Below are 19,609 nucleotides of genomic sequence, written 5' to 3'. Positions count from 1 at the left end.
TCGGGGAGAAAAAGACTGATTTCACTTTATAACTCCCAGGTCACACTCAATCATTATGGGAAATCAGGGCAGGAACTCAAGGCAGGAACCTGGAGGCAGGAACTGAAGCAGACACCATGGGAGATGCTACTGACTGACCTGTTCTCCATGGTTCACTCAGCCTGCTTTCTTAAACAATCCAGGACTACCAGCCCAGGGATGGCACCACCCCAGTGGGCCAGGCCCTTCCACCACTAATTAAGACAACGCCCCCACAGCCTTGCCTATATTGCCAACCTGAGGCTTTGAAGCACTTAGAACAACTGAGTAATGAAAATTTTTATTTTAAAGTTTAAATGGCCAACAGCAACCATACTGACAGGACTCTGAACTCTGCCTTCTGACTCTCAAAAATACATTAAAATCCTGAAACTTATTCCTACCTACATCATTGGCACCCCATGCCCTCCCTTCATCAAAGTCTTTTGTACATTGGGAAGATTTTAATTCAGGTGTGAAGGACTTCAGGAAGCTGAAATAAGATAGACAGGCTTAAATCCCAATGTTCTCTGTGACTGTGGGCTGATTGTTTCCCTCTCTGAGCTTTGGTCCTCAAATGGAGAATGGGCTTGCAATGCCAGCTACCAAAGAGCTTAACCAGCTATTGTATTTGATAAATGGTCCCTGGTAATATTCCTGCAGTCCTCAACTACAACTCTAACTTGCTTAAGACCCCAGAAACCTCTCTCTAAGACCCTGGAGTCCCTCGGGTGCTACATCTTAATCTCAAGGGCATTCCATCACTATTTTTGGATGTCTGATGTTTGTGCCTCCACAACCACCAGACCAGCAAGTCCCTAAGGCCCAAGACCTCTGTCATCTGACAGCCCTTGGGCAACAAATGTCTGTACACAGCGCTCTGAAGGGAACCAATGTTAGCTCAGGCCAGCGCTGTCATCCAAGAGGCCTCAGTCATCCCTCTATACAGTGAGGACAAAAGGCCCACAGTGTTTGCCTAGCATACATGAAGACCTGGGTTTGCACCCTAACACTGCATCAAACAAGGCAAGGAAGCATAAACCCAAACAAAGCACTCAGGAGATGAAGACAGGAGGATCAGAAGTCTAAAGTCATCCTCAGTCACTTAGCAAGTTCAAGGCCAGCCTGGACAGAAGAGATCCTGTCTCAGAAGAAGTTTTCAGAAGAAAAGACAAAGAAAAAAAAAAAGAGGCTAGGTCAGTCACTGTCTTTTGGTGGAAGGAAGAAAGGAGATTGCCAAGCTGAAAAGATAAGAGACTCATGTGGAGCCTGGCAGGGAACAGTGTCTGAACAGGTTCCTCCCATCTTCCATCCAGGACACACCCGCCCACCTGTCCTCCCAGACTGACCAGGAACTACCTTTCTTTGGATCTTATCTCGATCTTAAAAGGGAAGGATGACTTGGCTGAACCCTAAAGAAAATGATCCCAATCAAAATGCCACTGGCACTTTTTCTTCTCCTTTGAACTAGAGAGCTAGGAGGGTAAACTGGACCAGTGATGCTTATCAGGAAGGCTAAGGTCCTGCAGAAAAGCGAAAGCAGAAGCTGACCTGCCTTCCGGAGCACAGCATGTTACAAGGAAAGGCCACAAGGTAGGAACATGGCCAGCACTTGGTAAATATTTCTTTTTATACCTTTTCTGAAACAAAAAGTCACAATTAATAAACTGTGATAACCATGATGAGTACGTGGAAAAGAGGAAGAAGAGGAGGAGGAGGAAGAAATACGTGGTGATATGATACCAGGGATGCAACTCAGGACCTTGAACATGCTAGCCAAGTGTTCCCCTGTGACCCTCACCATCAGCTCCACCACAGGGCATCTGTGTGGAGCCCCTGCTATGCCAGGCACCAAGTGACGGGTCCATCTTCTTGTCTCCATTATTAGACCCCTACTCTGTGTCTGCCTCACTGCCAGCTACAACACATCAGTCCACCTGAGACCACCCTAGTCATCCAAAACAAGCATTTTAAATAAAATGACACAATAATCTAGAATAGGAAATATTTGAGGAAATTGTAAATGTGTGTAAATACCTCATGTGTCCTCTCAATTATCTACAAGCCAACAATTTAAAGTGTATTTCTCCTTGTGAATCAGTCAATAAGAAGCCCAGATTTGCCAGAATGCTTAAGGTATCTATAATTATTAGCACATCTTACAGGCATAAAAACTGACACTTATGACAATTAATTTTCTTGCTCAAACTTATGTTGTTCAGAAATGCAGCCAAAAATTTAACTCAAGACCTTCTGCCCTAAAGCTCTGACCCTCTTACAGTATGGAGGATCCTGAGTGAACATCAAGTTTTCATGAAGTATCAGTCATTCAGCTCTTCAGGAACAGAGTGAGAAAGACAGAAAGTTCAAGGCCTGCCAGTGCTACACAGTGGGTTCAAACCAGCCTGGGGAATCTGTTCACAATAAAGTGACTAGACTCTGCCTCAAAACTGAAAGTGTTAAGAGGCCTGGGGATGTAGTTCAGCAGTAGAGGTGTTTGTTCAGATGCCTGAGGCCCTGGATTCAATGCCTAATACTTCAAACAAAATAGAAAAAAAAAATAAAAAAAAAAAACTAAGAAGGGAAATTAACAGGAAATGGAAAACTTGGTCACGAAATTATCTTGTCCTTATCTTCCTCTGTGTTTTCTTGGGGGCGGGAGGGATTGAAATTAATATTTTAATACAGGCTCTAACTCTGTAGCCTAAGCTAGACTCAAATTGGAGACTTTCCTGTCTCAACTTCCAGAGTGTTGGAATTACAAATGTGAGCCACCATGCCCAGTTTGTTACTTCTCCAAAGAAAAAGAAAAGAAAAAAAAAAATAGAACCTATAAGATTACAGAAAAGATGAAATTAATAGAGCAATAAAAGAAGTCCCAAAGAAAAAGGTAGATGATATATAAAATGTTAAACATCTGCCTATAAAACGTATGAGCAAATTTTTGCATCTGCTAATGGATTACTCATTTTTAAAAATAAGACCCTATATTGGGCAAATCAGTTACGTGCTACATACAAGTCTCAATAATTGTACTTCAGATACAATTTGAATAATTTGACATTCAGATGCTAAAACCTTACCAAGGCCCAATGACACAGTTTTAATTCAGGAAGGCAAAACCCTTTTAAATGGGTTTATCATACTCATAAAACAGGCCCAAAAAATTTGTCCCTTGCCCCATGTGAGCACAAAACAAAGGTGCCTTCCTCAGACAACCTATCAGTCAGTACCTTGAGCTTGGACTTGCGACACCCAGGACTATAAGGTATAAAAGTCTGTTGTTTTCAAGTCGCCCAGTTGTGTGATTATTTTTTTATAGCACGCTTAATGAACTGAGGCATTGTCTCTCAATCTGTAAAAATAGAATTACAGTATGTCTCTATTCTAAAAGGTGTGCAAGGATTTGCTAGCACATAGCATACCCTCATAAAGATGTCTCACTTGAGCTACACGGTCAATTCAAGGCCAGACTAGGCAACCTGATCAAAATAAAAAGGGAGAGTCCATATACTCAAATATGGAGTATAAAGATGACCAGGGCTGAGCTGGGCAGTGGTGGTGTAAATCTTCAATCCCAGCACTCATGAGGCAGAGGCAGATGGGATCTTTGAGTGTTTAAGGCAAGCCTGGTCTACCAGAGCTAGTTTAGTTTCCAGGACAGCTAAAGCTGACAGAGAAACCCTGTCTCCAAAAAAAAAAAGAAATAAAATAAAATAAAAGATGGTCAGGGCTCTAGCTCATCTAGTTCAGTAGTAATGCACACACAAAGTCCTGGGGACAATTCCTAATATACAACAAAAGAAGAGGAGGAGAAAGAAGAGGAGGAAGAGGAGAAGAAGGACAAACAGGAAATAAACAAGTCAGCTACTGAATTAGGATCTCTGCATCTGGAATGACTAGTCCTGCCACATAATCCAGTAGGCAGTAAAAACAACATGGCTGGGATCAAATGTTTACACAGAGAAGACAGAGAGCTGCAGACTCAGGACTCAGGCAAACTCAGATTGCCCCCCCCCCCCCCCCGCCCTTCAGATAGCTCCAAGAGAGCACTCACTTCATTCCAGGCCTCTTTCTGCCGTTGGTGCTGCAGCCTGAAGCTTTTTTACTTAAAATATTAACTTTAAACAACCACTAAATAAATAAATAACAACTTCCTTCAGTTGTCTCCAACAATCACCTGAAACTCTTCCCAGCCAGAGTCAATGGCCCTAAGTAGTTTTTAAAAGTCACACAAGCAAATTTTTAATTATTACAATTAGGCATAAATATGAAAATTCAAATAGTAAGAGAGGACAAAGAAAAACATTCCACTTTTGCATCCATCTTCCTTCACAGAGGCACCACTGTTGGGTTCCTTGTACATTGCTCCCCACAGTCCAAGCTGGCTCTCTGTAGTTTTTCACCCAGATATACATACACTCTGTTCTACTGTGTGTGTGTGTGTGTGTGTGTGTGTGTTTCTCTGTTCAGTCTTCTATCTTGGCGTTAGCTCATTTATGATGAGTCCACACCTTCTTCAAGCCGCAAAGGATTTCACCACATGACTTCGGTTACAATTTTAACAAATCTCCTGTGTTTCAATATTCTCATTGTTACAACAAGAAATATTTTTTTTTTTTTTTTTTTGGATTTTTCGAGACAGGGTTTCTCTGTAGCTTTTTGGTTCCTGTCCTGGAACTAGTTCTTGTAGACCAGGCTGGCCTGGAACTCATAGAGATCCGCCTGCCTCTGCCTCCCGAGTGCTGGAATTAAAGGCGTGCGCCACCACCGCCCAACAACAAGAAAAATTTATAAGCAACACCATGCTTATAAACACATCTTTGTAAATAAAAACTGCGATCCATATATTAAATACGTAAAACAAATGAAGCTACCAGGGCAGTGGTAAAACCAGTTACTTCCAATCACCACCATACCCTGCAGGACTTATAAATTAGGTCAAATACTTTAGGTTGCCATTAGCATCTCTCTTTCTACTTCATTCTACTTTCTGGATCACTGGATCCTGAAACTATACTTTGGAAAGTTACTGGTATCCTCCCCTCTTAGACAAAGAACCTTCCTCATTTTAGCAACATTTGAAACCAACAGCTGCTACAGCTTTCAAGGGACTCTTGCTCCGGTCAGAACAATGTACTGTGCTGGTTCATTTCCATGGCAGCCAGCCCTTCTTCTCCCTGGAATCCTAAAGACAGGCATAGCCAATCCCCGACTCCCGATCTCCTCTATAGATTGACATGTGATAATCCCGGAAGCATGGAGACTTAACCAGGATTCCAACTGTCTGCTGATCGCCTCAAGCAAGAAACATGATGTCCTTGTCCCCACACTTCAAAGAACAAGTTAAATATGCATGCAGCACTGGCTGTCAGACACTCACTCACTGGACTTCACACAAATCTGACGGGCTGAGAATGCTCTCAAGTCTTTCCAGCTCTTTGAACAGAATGCTTCAGCTAATGACTCTCATGGTCTCCCCCTTTCCTCTGCTTTCCATGCAACGGAGCTGCCAGATTCTACCGGGGAAATGTCTTGGTGTATCTACCCTACCTTTGGGTTTGATCATTGCTTCCTTAGCTGCTGTCCCATTCCTGATGCCACCAGAATTACTTGCTGGGCACCAACACCACATCTGCCTGCCTTCTCAGGCATACGGCTTCTGTAATTGTTTCCTGCCTCAGGGGCCTGGACTCAAGGCCTACACTGAAAAGACACTCACAGCACCCCTCCAGATGGTCCAAGTCACTCAATTTTGCCAATATATCCTCATCCCTCCCTCAATAGACAATGGGCTCCTTGAAGACACTTACCAACACCTCATCTGCTGGCTACTCCAGAGCCCAGCATGATGCAGTCCATTTGTCCATTAATAAGAGTTTTCTAAAGCTACCTGATACCATTTTCTAGCACATGTTCATATTATTCCAAAAAAGAACTCTTTATAATGTAAATCTTTACTAAAAAAATATTTATTTTAAAGCCAACTAAAAGACTTTGGGGTCTATTTATCTTGTATGACTGGGTGTGTAAAAACACAGATACACTCCTGGGACTCACTCTCATACACTCATATACACATCAAATGTCCTAAAAAGTTGTAGAAGTAACTTGAAAATCGCACAAGCAAAACTTCCAAAAGCACTGGTATTTAATGGCTATATATCAAGATAAGTTTTCTACTTGCCGATAGGAAAACAGATTCAAGAGAGACCAGTAAAAATCTCTTGACTTTATGATCTTCTGGTGTCCTAATCGGCTGTCAGAACCAGCAAACACTGAGCTCTGAAGCTGACAATATGACTCAGAGAGAAAGGCCATATGGTAAGTCAAATGTCCAAGAACTGAAACAGCAATAAACACAAATGCTTTTGTGTGACCTCTGCCCGTCAACTTGGAGGGCATCCACTTAGATGTCCGTCGTTCTCTGAAGCTAAACTCACTGAGAAGTTAACTTTCTGACTATATCGTTCTAAATTGATGAAGAAGTCACTGAAAAGGGTTTTCAGAAAGTCAAAAGAGGAGAGTCACGCTGCAAAGCACTACTTTGTAGGAAAATATAAGAGGGTACACTCTAAATGTATTCGCCACATGTGCCCCCTTAACAGCCTTAGTCAAAAGCCACGTGACTCTCCTTCAAGGAGTCAAAACTTTGTTCAAGTTTCCTCCTGCCCCCATGTAAACCTTAAGAACTGCTAAGTTACTGACTGGGTCCACGTTCATGGGCAGGAAAACCTCTCCGGATTAAAAAGTAGCATGATTAACAGAGACGTCTGAGTTGGCACAAACGAGGGTATGCCTGACAGCTCGAGGAGCCCCTGACACTTCCATGACCTCCCAAATATTTCACTTCACGAACGTGGTCCCTTGGTGTTTTTTTAAAGGGCGAACAAGCTAGCCTCACATTACTGGGATGGGTACTGTACAGGGAATCTTCCCAGCCTCGCAAACACTTTCCCTCAGAGTCTCCTTTTCAACACAGGAGACCTTTCCTCATCCGGGCCACCACGGCCACAGGCAGGACCAGGAGGCTTAGGGGTTTGTCCCTTTTAAGTCCAGATTGGCCTGTGAGCGGAGCTGGAGACCGGCTGCCCGGGGATGGGGTGTGGCGAGGTTGGGGGGCGGGCGGCCCCACTCACCTGCGATTCATGGGCCGGACTCTCACGGCCACCTTGACCGATGCCATGGCTCATCACGGCCCGGCCCGCGGGGGGTCCCACCAGGCCTGCACCCCGCGGTCGCCGGCCACTCCAGCAACTGTGCCCGAGCCCCCGCCCACTTCCCTCTCACCCGCCCCTCGGCAGGGGCCGACCTGGAGTTGCTAGGCGGCCACACCTGCCAGACCACTGAGCATGCCCAGAACGGCTCCGGCCCGCGTGATCCGCGCACCGGGGTTTGGCTGCTGCCCACGGTGCGGAGAGGCGGAGCCCGGAAGCCTGGGCACCGCCTCCTGGGTGGCCTCGCCTTGGAGTCGATGGCAACCAGCTGTGCTTACCAACTAACTGGCAAAACTAAACCCTGTCAGGCCCTGAGAAACAAGGAAAAGGAAGATCAGTGTATTTAGGATCTTCTCAAAGAATCCGAGGAATTCATTACCAAAAACGAACTTTGCAACCATTAAAATGGATCTGGCTTTATTCAGCCCGTGCTAATCAACTCATCTGTCTTGCTGAGAAGCAGTCATACAATCTTACAGCCAGGGGGAACTCCTAGAGACTTCTCTCATTCTTCAGAAAGGTCTAAGCATGTGTTCTGAACCCCACAATTTACGATCCCAAGGAAACAAAGGATCGAGGATGTTTCGGGCAGATAGAAATGTCGTTATAGTGGCTGGAATCATGTATCCCGGAGGATACATTTATGAGTTTGGCGATTTAACTTTAGTCATAGGGGGACCGACCAAACGTGAGGACATGCGCGCTCTTTCTTAAGAGTTAAAGCCTTTAGCAGTAATGACCTCTTACCAGACTCTTCCTATAAATTCATTCATTTGGCCCTGCCATCTTACAACCCTCATCTCCACCTGTGCTCACAAAAACTCAGGCATCAACTGTCTTCTTCCTTCCCCGTTCAGGGCAGCTCAGGACTTGCAGATCAGCTCTCCTCTGGGACCCTGACCTTCTACCTCTGGACTCGCTGATAAAAGAGTGTAACGCTAGCGGACTTACAATACCTAGCCCTCAAGGTCTCTAACCGGGTCACCAGAGAACATTCTGTCCTCAGGACCTTCATATCCCCGCTGTTATTTCACACTCCCGGGCGTAGGACTCGGGTTCAAAAGGACTCTTCTAGAGAGCTTAGTCGTGATGCTCCCACACTCCCTGCAGGGAGCCAAAGCGGGCTCCCAGTTGTTAGCTCCAACTACAAAACTAGCTTTGAGTCTTCCAGTCTTGCGTTAGCGGGCGCTCAACTCCGAGGTGGCTGCCTCGCCTTCAGATCTGGAACCCCGAGAGTTTAGAAAATGGATTGAGATGGTATGCCTGCCAACGTATTGTCCACTAGCTCCAGGAACCGTCATTTCAACGGCTTTCCTATAATCCTACAAGCTAAGTTAGAAGCAGAGCGTCCCCTTTGTTCGGGACCCCTACAAAGCCGAGAAGCTACTACTAGGGTAGCTTAGCAATGGGTGCCGAGTCAACCAATGAAGGGCAGGAAAGCTCGGAGTGCTGGAATTGATGAGCATGCGCAGTAGCAGAAGCTGTCGGCTAGCCTAGGCGCAGCGGTTAGCCAAGCAGCTCGCCGCTACGGCAGTCACAGGCAGGGGCGGAGCCCGCCGTCTATGGGAGCTGTATAGGGACAAACTATGGGACGTGCTCTCGGGCGGGCAAGACTTCAACACCCAGAAAGCCAGTTACAGGTGGAAGACGTCTGTACTCAAGTCAACCACCGCAAAATCCACCCCAGAACGACAGTGTTAAGCTGTAGTTTACTTGTTACGCTGATTTCCTGTACCTGATTTTTGTTTGAATTTGGTTATGCAAGCCCGTCTGTCCACTATTTCCAGCAACCTGCGTGTTCATAATCCTCCTCTGTTTCCAGCACATTGCTATTCAACACAAAACCGACAAGGTGCAGAGGCTCATGGAACCCAATCAGCAGGTCTGCAGATCTTAAATTAGAAGCAGTGAGGTTTTTCACCACGGACCTGACTAAACAGGCACTCCCTTGATTAAGAGAGGGAGAGAGAAGAGAGGGAGGGAAGGAAGGAGGGAGGGAGGGAAGGAGGGAAGGAAGAGAGAGAAAGATATAAAGAAAAGTACAGAGTGAAAGGGGAGGATTTATAAGATAAGGGGCTTGCTCTTCTCAACTTTAGTGAATGCTCTGGTACCTCTTTTGTTTCCATCTTCAGAAATGTTAGACTTCTAGGATTTTACCTACACAGAAGCTTCCTCTGGAAGTCAAGTATTGAGGATCTCCAAACGCTGAGCAAAGCATCAGTGTGTATAAGGACACCTGCCAGGAAGGCAGCTACTCAGAAGAAACACCGAATAATCCCTGAACTTGTATGAAGGGAAAAAAACAAAAACCCACCACTTTATAGTCAGCCTTAGAGAAAGGAGCAGCTACAGTAGCAGCTGGGAGTTTGATGATATTAGAAATCACTGATACTTTGTTCTAAACTGAAACTGCTCCAGCTCTCTCAAATTGTTCTTTTATTTTGACTTTGGAATCATGACAATTGTGAAACTGATACTATAACTTGTTATTTAACAAAAGTGTATATATGACTTCACTTCATCACATTCATTTTCTATATTTTGGTTCTTGTATTTCAGAAAAACTGATTTTCTTTATAGTCTTCTTATATCGTATATTTTATGGACTTGAAAATGTTACTCTGTTGCTGGAGAGATGACTCACCAGTTAAGACAACTTGCTGCTTTCAAAGAAGCATTCAGTTGCCAGAACCTACATCTGGCAGCTCCCAACCACTTGTTGCTCCACTCCAGGTGATCCAATATCCTGTTCATATGAAGAGGGGTGTGTGTGCACATGTGTGCACAAACACACACACAATTCAAAAGTAAATCTTGTTTTTTTTTAAAGAGAGAGAGAGTAACACTGTCAGCAATAAGGCTCATAAATTTGTATAGGCATGTATGTATGGTTTTGTTTGGTTTCTTGTCTTTATTGTTGAACTTCTTCCTGATTATTAAGCAACCTTATCATTCCTGAATAGGTGTCTGTGATTCAAAGTCCCTAAGTCTTTGCATCTTCAGTACAGACTGAGAAAGCCGGCAATACCATGTTGACTCCACTTCAAAACATTTGAGCCAGCTGGAAAAACCATTATCAGAAGGAAAATATTACAAACACATTAGTTACACCTTAATGATAAAGGTTTCTGTCTTGCCTGGTCCCACAGCAGTTAATTCCCAAAGAAGCACACAAAGACTTTATTAATTATAAACTGGTTGGCCTGTTAGCTCACACTTCTTATTAGCTGTTATATCTTACATTAACCCATAATTCTTGTCTGTGTTAGCCACGTGAGTTGGTACCTTTATAGGTGAGGCATTCTCATCCTGCTTCCTCTGTGTCTGGGTGATAACTGCAGCCTGAGCCTTTCCTCTTCCCAGAATTCTCCTATTCTGGTCACCCAGCATGTATTTCCTGCCTGGCTACTGGCCAATCAGCATTTTCTTAAACCAATACAAGTGACAAATCTTTACAAGGTACAAGATCATTGTCACACAGCACTTCCTTTTTTTTTTTGAAAACAAAAACTCTGAATCTAATCTCCTTTATTTAGCTTTCTCCCTGATCATTATCCATAACAATTTGTAACCCACACTCTTAAACAAAGACAAACATCCATAATTTGTATTTTGGGAATGTGGATGTAGTTTTCTAGACTACTTCCTACTGATTGGGAGTACTGATAATCTTATGGGGGACCTAAATAAAATTTAGGATTATGGTCAAGTCCTGTCTGGAATATTCTCTGAGGCTTGATCATCTCAACCAGCAGTACTGAGGCTGTTCTGGATGTAGAACTCAGAGGAAAGTCCAACAGAGGTGCTCTGAAATGTTGGGCCATCTGGGTCACCTGCTCCTATCAGAGATTTTTCAGGGGGACTTCCTTAATCAAACCTGATTTTTCTTAGCCCAGAAAGAATCCACAGCCTCTCATTTTCTGTAGAAACAAAAGCAAAACCTCTTCTCCAAAGTGACGTATCTTTTGACTTAAATTTTAAAGTCAAAGAATTTTCAAAACATATATGTTGTATTAATCCAGCAACATTTGTAATCAAATGTCTTTTAGCAGCTCTTCCTCCTTTGTTAGCCATCAAACCATTCAAAGACAACACAATAATATGCAGTATCCAGATTCTCTGTGTATTTTCCATCTTTATGTAGTTTCTAAACTCTATTTCTTTTATTTTTAACTTTTGGTTTTTTGAAAAAGGGTTTCTGTGTATCTTTGGCTGTTATGGAACTCACTTTGTAGACCAGGCTGTCCTTGAACTCACAGAGATCATGCCTGTTTCTGCCTCCCAAGCGCTGGCATTAAAGATGTGTACCACCACACCCAGCTGCTTGCTTGCTTGCTTCCTTCCTTTTTTAGTACTTTATCATTTTTCTTTTATCTCCAAAGCCTACATATATTTTAAGCACTGTAAACTATTTAGAGTTCTTTTTTTTTGCTCTGAATCTATATTTACTGTATATCTCTCTTTTTCTGATCACATGAGTCTTTAATTTGCTAAGCAATATGGCTAGGATTAAAGCCATAACTTTGATGGCTGGATCCACCCCATTCCTTAGCTTTCTGAGAGTCTAGCTTCATGATGGAGGTACTGGCGGGAGCCATGTTCATTGCCACAACTCTATAGAATTTCAAGGTCCCTGCCACCACCAAGAAGTATGCTGTCAGATATCCATGAACACTATTTAAATGTTTGGTGGCAGGGCCTCATAAAAGAGCTGCAAGAATTTTGCAGGTAAAGCTGAGTCAGGAAGCTTCTCTGAAATGAGATGCGCTTGCTTCTACCAAACACAGTCCACCTGAGAAAATGCAGCTACCATGAAGCTGCGCTTAACTGCTCTTTTTGTGTCTAGAACTCCTTCCAACTGGGCGGTGGTGGCGCAGGCCTTTAATCCCAGCACTCAGAAGGCAGAGGCAGACAGATCTCTATGAGTTTGAGGCCAGCCTGGTCTAAAGAGTGAGTTCCAGGATAGGCTCCAAAGCTACAGAGAAAAGCCCTGTTTCAAAAAAACCAATATACTTCCATCACATTAGCCTGTAGGCAAGTCTGTGGGGGCATTTTCTTGATTAATGACTAATGTGGGAGGACCTCTAGCCCCTTGGTTGGCGATCCTGGATTGTATAAGAAAACAGTATGAGAGCCAGGCATGCAGGCCCATGCCTTTAATCCCAGCAGGACGGTCTCTATGACTTCAAGGCCACCCTGGTTCACACAGTGAATTCCAGGCCAGCCGGGATACACTGTGAGACCCTGCCACAAACAGCCTAAGAAGACTGTTAGGAGTGAGTTAATGAGAGCATTTCTCCTTGGTCTCTGCTTCACTTCCCACATCCAGGTTTCTACCTTCTCTTCTCCCGATGACGGACTGTGGCCTGAGAGTTTAAGATGAACACATCCTTTCCTCCTTGTTTTGCTTTCAGCCATGGTGTTTATGGCAGGAACAGAAACTGTAGAGCCGTGTGGAGTCACACCTGATGGCTATGTGTAGAGAGCCGCGTGGAGTCGCACCTGATGAGAGCTGCGTGGAGTCGCACCTGATGGTGCTGGCTCCCACCCTCCGCGATCCCGAAAGCGAGTGCTCTCTGTGATAATCAACTCCTAATATCAACTAGGCCTGACTTATCACGCAATGATTGTCAGCTGCTTGCATATGCGTGGACCTATGAGCAGTGCCCACCTGGCAATCCAGGATTGGTAGCCCATGCCTACTTAAGGGCTGGGAGCGGTTTGCCCTGGGAGAGAGGAAAAGAGAGAGAGGGCGAGAAAGAGAGAGTGAGAGAGATTTTACAATTATCAAGAGGTCCTGAATAAACTGCTTAGCAAGAAGAGCTCCAGTGTGTCGTGCGTCCTCCTTGCTGGCCGAGGGGGACCGCGACAAGAAACCAATCTAAGACGGCTGCAAACCAATGAGCGAAAATACTCTCCTGGTTTTCAAAACCTGTTCAATAATATCAGAAACGAATGATAGGCACCAAATGTAAATCCAGCATCATTTCTATTTCCTAAGTTATAAAATTTAAAGGTGTGGTTAGATATCTCAGACACTACATGTTAAAAGAAAAGGCAATTTGAAATGTGTACCTTGGAGTCTGAAAGAAAACCTAGGCAACAAGGTAACTATAATGATAATCACCAAAAAAAAAAAAAGTCATGCTTAGTAATTTCAGTAAAGCTATAAGCAGGTCGGCCTGAATACCAGTTTTCTTTTATAGAAAAGTGAATGAAGAAATCACAGCAGATTCAATTTAATAGAAGCGATCACCCTAAATTATAGTCATTTTATATACTAAGATGAAAAAGATTGTTTTCAATTGCATGTAACTATACCTATGGTCACAAATAGTTCAGAATTGATAGACTTCATAGAGTTGGTGGTAGCATCTCACCTCCTTAAGAGTAAGAAAACACCCTCGGCCCACAAAGGGCAAGGGAAAGGTCTCATGGATGCAGACTTTCTGAAGACAGGCCTTACAGGCGAGACTGAATTTGAACTGCCAAAATGGGTAAGAAAGGAATTTTTGAAACAAAGGAAATACCTTAGAAAAATTTTCTGAGCTGAGTTCTGAGAAGTTCTTATTTCAATCAGTGAAATAAAATGTGAAGGTTTAAAATATAATCACACAGAGGATGCAACTCATGGTAAACCATTGCTTAGTATGTCAAAGGCCCAAATTCTATTTCTAGCACCAATTATAAAAATAGTCATAATTTTCTTCTTGCCCAGCAGGCATGCCTTGCAGTGTCCTTCTAATATGCATCTTCATTGGAAATGGAATCTGCTAGTGCAAGTCTTCAGAGCTGGTTGTGAAACTTCCTTTGGCTCGGAGAATGCAGTAGAGTTCAATTGCTATGATCTGCAAACCTTGGCCTCAGAAGGACTTGCATGCTTCAAAACTCACATGACCCCAGCTACTTTTATGTGGTCAAGTCCAGGGCAGCCTGCTGAATGATCACATGACCCAGTCAAACCCAGTCACAAAGCCAGTACCAGTCAAACACCGGACTTGTGAAGAAGGCTACCCAAGACCAGCTAGTCCTAGCTAAATTAGCAGCAGATCATGTGATCCATTCAGAGGTCTTTTTTTTTTTTATCTGAATCTGTCTTTATTGTGTATCTGAAATCATTTTCTGACCAGGAAGTGCTTTTTCTTTAAATACTAAGTGGGTATGGCTAAGATCAACACCACAGCCCTGCCTGTTTGCTCCACCTAGTCCAACATGGCAGAGGCATGTTCCCTGTCTCTGTGAGCCATGCTCACCGCCCCAGGTCCAGGGACACAGCTGGTCTATATCACCATTAAGCAATTAGTAGCAAGCTGCTCACAAACCCAATTTAAGTGCAGGACCTCCCAAAAGAGGCAGAGGTTCATGCTACCAGCACGAACCATGAAGATGGGTCTTAAGGAAGCCACTCAGTTTTTGCTGCTAACACTGAGTCAGGAAGCCTTCTCTTAAAGAAAACGCACCTCTGCTTGCCATCAGCAAACAGAGCACACCCAAGAAAACGCTGCTCCCACAGGGTTTCTCCGTAGCTTTTGGTTCCTGTCCTGGAACTAGCTCTTCTAGACCAGACTGGCCTTGAACTCAGAGATCTGCCTGCCTCTGCCTCCCAAGTGCTGGGATTAAAGGCATGCGCCACACCCCCCACACCCCCACCCCGGGTTACAAGAAGCCTTTTCTTTTGTGTATAGAATTCCTTCCCAAACTCTCTCAGATTGTGTGTGGATGTAGTTGGCCCACATTGACACCATCTGTAAACAGAGACTGTTTATTCATTTCCCAGCTGCCCAGAACCAAATAATCACACAAACTATATTAACTGCAGCATTCTTTGGCCTATTAGCTCAGGCTTCTTATTAACTAACTCTTCTATATTAAATTAACATATTTCTATCAATCTATGTATCTCCATGAGGCTGTGGCCTACTGGTAAGGTTCCTAAGGTTATGGCTTGTCCTTCCTCTTCCACAACTACATGGCATCTCTTTGGTTCTGCCTACTCTCTTTCTCTATCTCTATTCTGGTTTCCTGCCTGACTTTACTCTGCTAAGACATTGGCCAAAACAATTTTATTCATTAAGCAATAAAAGCATCACATACAGAAGGACATCCCACATCACCCAGCAATGTCAGCTTGTAAGAAGTTCACGTGACAATTAGCAAAACTGATAAACTCATTACACCATTCTTTTTCTGCAGATGACTGATGTATATATTTGTGAATTTCTACAAGATGATTTTTGGACCTATTTTGTCCCTTTTTGTTCTTTTAAGTGGCGCATAACATTGAGGTTATGCCATTTGTTACTGTCAAGCTTAATTAAGTCCATTATAATTCATTAACCCCTGTGCTTGTTTTTTAATTAACATTGATTAACACAAACAAGTACAAAATAGGCCATCAGCACTTTTCAGAAGTGCTGATTCTGATTGTATTGGTAATTCAATACAGTGTTGAAGATGGCTGGGTAGTAATTTGTACTCTCTTTACTCAAGGAGATGAATGCTACAGCGTAAAACTAAGTCTAGATACAGAGCCCTCCACTCATCCATTCCACCTGATTAGCCTTTACCTACTAACTCTAGCTATGGTGGCTTAGACCTTTGATAAGATTGTGGAAGGTACAGTGCCAAGTACCTTGCCTAATTGCATTCCTGGGACAAATAAGGGAGGTGTTTCAAAGTCGACAGATGGATGGTAGATGATCTAGTCATAGCAAACCAGCCCCTCAGGCATATGATAGATGACTAAAGGCCAAGATCTCACTTTGTAGTTCTGAGATGAAGTCCAGAGTTTGATTACAACAGGTTAAATGGTGAGAATGCTCAACGATGAGGACCCCAGAGAAAATGACTCCAAAAAGCTTGAAGTGAAGGAACAACCTAGAAATAAATTATCCTTGCCTGTCCAATAATATTTTGCCAAAAAAGTCCTATGTTCTAGATAGTGTTTAGGTACTCTTTTCTCCATATTAGAGGTCATGAATATCCTGGAATTCATGTCAAGGAAAGGTCACCATGTTCATATGTAAGGAGGTCACATGGCCAGGGAAAGAATGGACACTCATTCAGACTTCTGTATGTTTCCAGGAAGAAATGTGGAATGCTTAGAATCTTCAATGATTTGTGTTTCTTTGCTTTGTTTTGTATAAAATAAATTCAGTGAGATTCTGCATTCCAGGGAAGGATTCATGGAACTGATATCATCCAAATCGATTGACCCTGAACAGCCTACTAGATAATGAGGTCATGGAATGCTTGTGGCTCATGTTTCTGCACCAGGAAAATATGCTGCAGAAGTCATTCAAATACTGAAAAGGAGTGTCCCTATATTACGGAGGAGCTTCCAAGTCGTTACTGAGGATCATTAATATGCCTTAGCCAGCAAGCCTTGTGCACACCTGTGTGACTCATGAAGTAGAAATCTGCCAGGTGAAAAATGTGTGAAAAGTTGCCAAGGGCCATAGAGCTTTAAAGTATTGAAGCTGGGTTTGAACCAGATATCTATGTCCTGAAGGCGCAGACATTCTTCAGTGCCTTCTCAGCAGAGACGGGTTGGAGAAATTTCTAGAAATGAAAAAGTAGCTGTCAGAAGCAAAAACAGAATAAAGAGAGAAGAAAAATAGCATACAAATGCAAGTTGAAACAAAGGGTCAGAGTTATGTGACACTGTGACACTAGTCACAGACCCCTTTGGTATGTGGCGAATTCTTCCCTGCCATCACCAAATACTGCACTTGGGGTATTTCATGAATTCCAGCAATGTATTGAAGTCACGTGATCCCCTTTCCCAATGTCTCATTCTCATTCATCCTCCCCCAGCTATATGTATAAACCTTACAACAAGATTTTTCTTCTTACTTTTAAAGAAGATATAAAATACATTCAGTAGATACATAAAGTTCAAGTGCATAGATTGTTTCATGAGTTTGTTTCATTTGTTTGCCATAGCCGAATATCTGAGACTAGGCGATAATATTACAAAAAAACGAAGGGTTATTTTACCTCACAGAGAAGGGAAAGTTCAAAAGCATAAAGTCTCCATTGTCTTAGCTTCTGAGGGAGCCCTTAGCTACTTCAGTTGATGAGAGAAAACAGAAAGACAAACATGAACATTACAAAGACAGAGAAAACACACTTTGTCCTGAAAGATAACATCATGAATCTGTAACCCTGTTATCCAAATGGTCCCCATTGGGCTTCACTCCCATGGCCTCATGATATTAAGCACCAGCATAAATTTCTGTGGTGACAAACCCTACCCAAACCATAGTAATGACCAGATAGTCACCACACAGATAAGATTCCAAACACTGTACACCAATAATGATATAATAATAATAATAATAATAATAATAATAATAATAATAATAAATCCCTGGAGGCACAGGGTTTTTCATTTTAAGTTAGGTATAGAGTAACTCTTTTAAGACAGTAATAGGCATACATTTTAGTATATATTTTTAAAAACTTTGACAAATGCAGATGGTGGCATGGCTCCCAGCGATCAAGTTATATAAAGACACTGACACCCGCCAAAATTCCCCTAGGCCCTTTGTAGAGCCTTCCCTCTAGTCCAGCCCCCAAGCAATTACCAATCTGTTTTCCGTGTTTCTATTGTTCATTTTTTTCTAGAATAGCATGTAAATTGAATCATAGCATGCATGCCTTTTGGAGTTTAGCTTTGCATAATGCATTTGAAATGCATTTGTATTGTTGGATGTACCCATGGCTCCTTCTGTTACTGAATTTAATTATATCACATTCTGTTTAGTGGCTCACCAGTCAGAGGACATTGGTTTATTTCCAATTTTGAGCAATTATGAATAAAGCCATTATAAATGGTCACACACTGAGTTTTGTATGAGCCTAAAGTATTCATTTCTTTGTCATAAAAACCTAGGAAGTAGCATTTCTTAATATATACTAAATGTGTATTTAGCTGTTTCTTGATTTTAAAGCAAAATCCTACCCTAAAGTAGAGTGTGTCATTTTGTATACCTATCAACAATGTATACACACTTATTCACACCTGTGTGTGCAAGTGTTTTCCATCTAAAATTCTCATACATTGTTAATAGGTATACAAAATGGTATACTCTACTTTAGAGAAGGGTTTGCTACATTCACAGCCTATACTTAGTTCAGAGTCTTGCTAGTTAGTCTAACTGGCCTCAAATTTATGATTTTCTTACCTAGACCTCCCCACTACTGAGTTTATGGATGTGCACTGCCACACACAGCTTGATTGTGTCACATTCTCACCAGTACTTGACATGCAAATATTTTTAGAGGCATTTTACTAGGGTTGTGGCATGGATTTTTGAAACTGATAGCATACTTATAAAATGTATTACTGTCTTTAAGGAAGACTTGAAATCAATCTTAAATCTATTTATATGATAGCAATCTTGGCCCCACTAATTAGCAGCTCATGTTAAGGATCCTATCTGGAGCTACTTGGACCCTAATTAAAAATAAATACATAAATAGATAGATGATAGATTACATAGATTTTCTTATTTTGTCCTACACCAACACAAGAGCACTTACTTATGACTACGTAATTCCAATTGAACTTTATAGTTTTTCCGATATGAGCCATTTCTGAGGCACCCTTCTGGTGGGCACCACGCAGCACTGTAGAGCGACACTTCATTAATCCACGGGACTCAAGAGGGACCCATACAGAGGAAAGCTTCCCACCTAGCTTATACACACCCTTCTGAACGCATCATATCTATATAATAAGATAGATAGATAATCGATGGATAAACAAATGGCTTTTCTCTTCCTCTTCTACACTTTCATCCCCATCTCCATCCTCCCAGCAGCATCTGAGATTTACACCATGACTGCACCTTTGTTTTTCTTTCAAACACTAATAAAATTGTCTTTGAGCTTCCTTTTGAGTCCATATATAAATTATCTTACTAAGGAGTCCAATTTTCCACAAAGAAAAACTCTGATTTCATTGGTACCAGTATTTTATAAGTTTTTTCAAGGTTAAAAGTCTCTGTGTGCATTTCTTGGGTACTTGTGCATGTGTGTATGCATAAATGTATGTGTTCAAAGAACAAATTACAGGTATATTCATGTGCATACCATACACCATGTAATATAATAAGAGATGTCATTTATTTGATTTGGTTCAATTTGTCTCCCCAGTCCCTGCAACTTCATCAAATTATTTTCATTTTAAAAAATTCTTTTTCTGTGTCTCTCTGACTCTATCCCTGCCTTTGTCTCTCTTTGTGTCTCTGCCTCTGTGTGTGTCTGTCTGCCTATTTGTATGTGTCTCTGTGTGTGTGTGTGTTTACACACATAGCATGACAGACACTTGGTGATGTTCAGGAGACAACTTTTGGGAGTTTGCCCTT

The 19,609-nt window shown here is 42.5% G+C and overlaps 1 protein-coding gene across 3 annotated transcripts in view; it reads right to left on the bottom strand.

Annotated features, from left to right (window-relative positions):
- The window catches only part of Kif16b (kinesin family member 16B), a 296,601-nt gene extending 289,305 nt beyond the window's left edge, over nucleotides 1-7,296 (bottom strand). For all 3 annotated transcript variants that reach the window (XM_057780936.1, XM_057780934.1, XM_057780935.1), the window contains exon 1: nucleotides 7,158-7,296. In XM_057780936.1, coding sequence (XP_057636919.1) covers nucleotides 7,158-7,204 — 47 coding nt within the window. In that variant the 5' untranslated portion in view covers nucleotides 7,205-7,296. The remainder of the gene's footprint in view (nucleotides 1-7,157) is intronic.
- Between the last annotated feature and the right edge of the window lie 12,313 nt (nucleotides 7,297-19,609).

This window comes from Chionomys nivalis, chromosome 9 (genome assembly GCF_950005125.1).
Source record: "Chionomys nivalis chromosome 9, mChiNiv1.1, whole genome shotgun sequence".
NCBI classification, from domain to species: domain Eukaryota; kingdom Metazoa; phylum Chordata; class Mammalia; order Rodentia; family Cricetidae; genus Chionomys; species Chionomys nivalis.
This window is presented reverse-complemented; position numbering and strand designations above follow the sequence as displayed.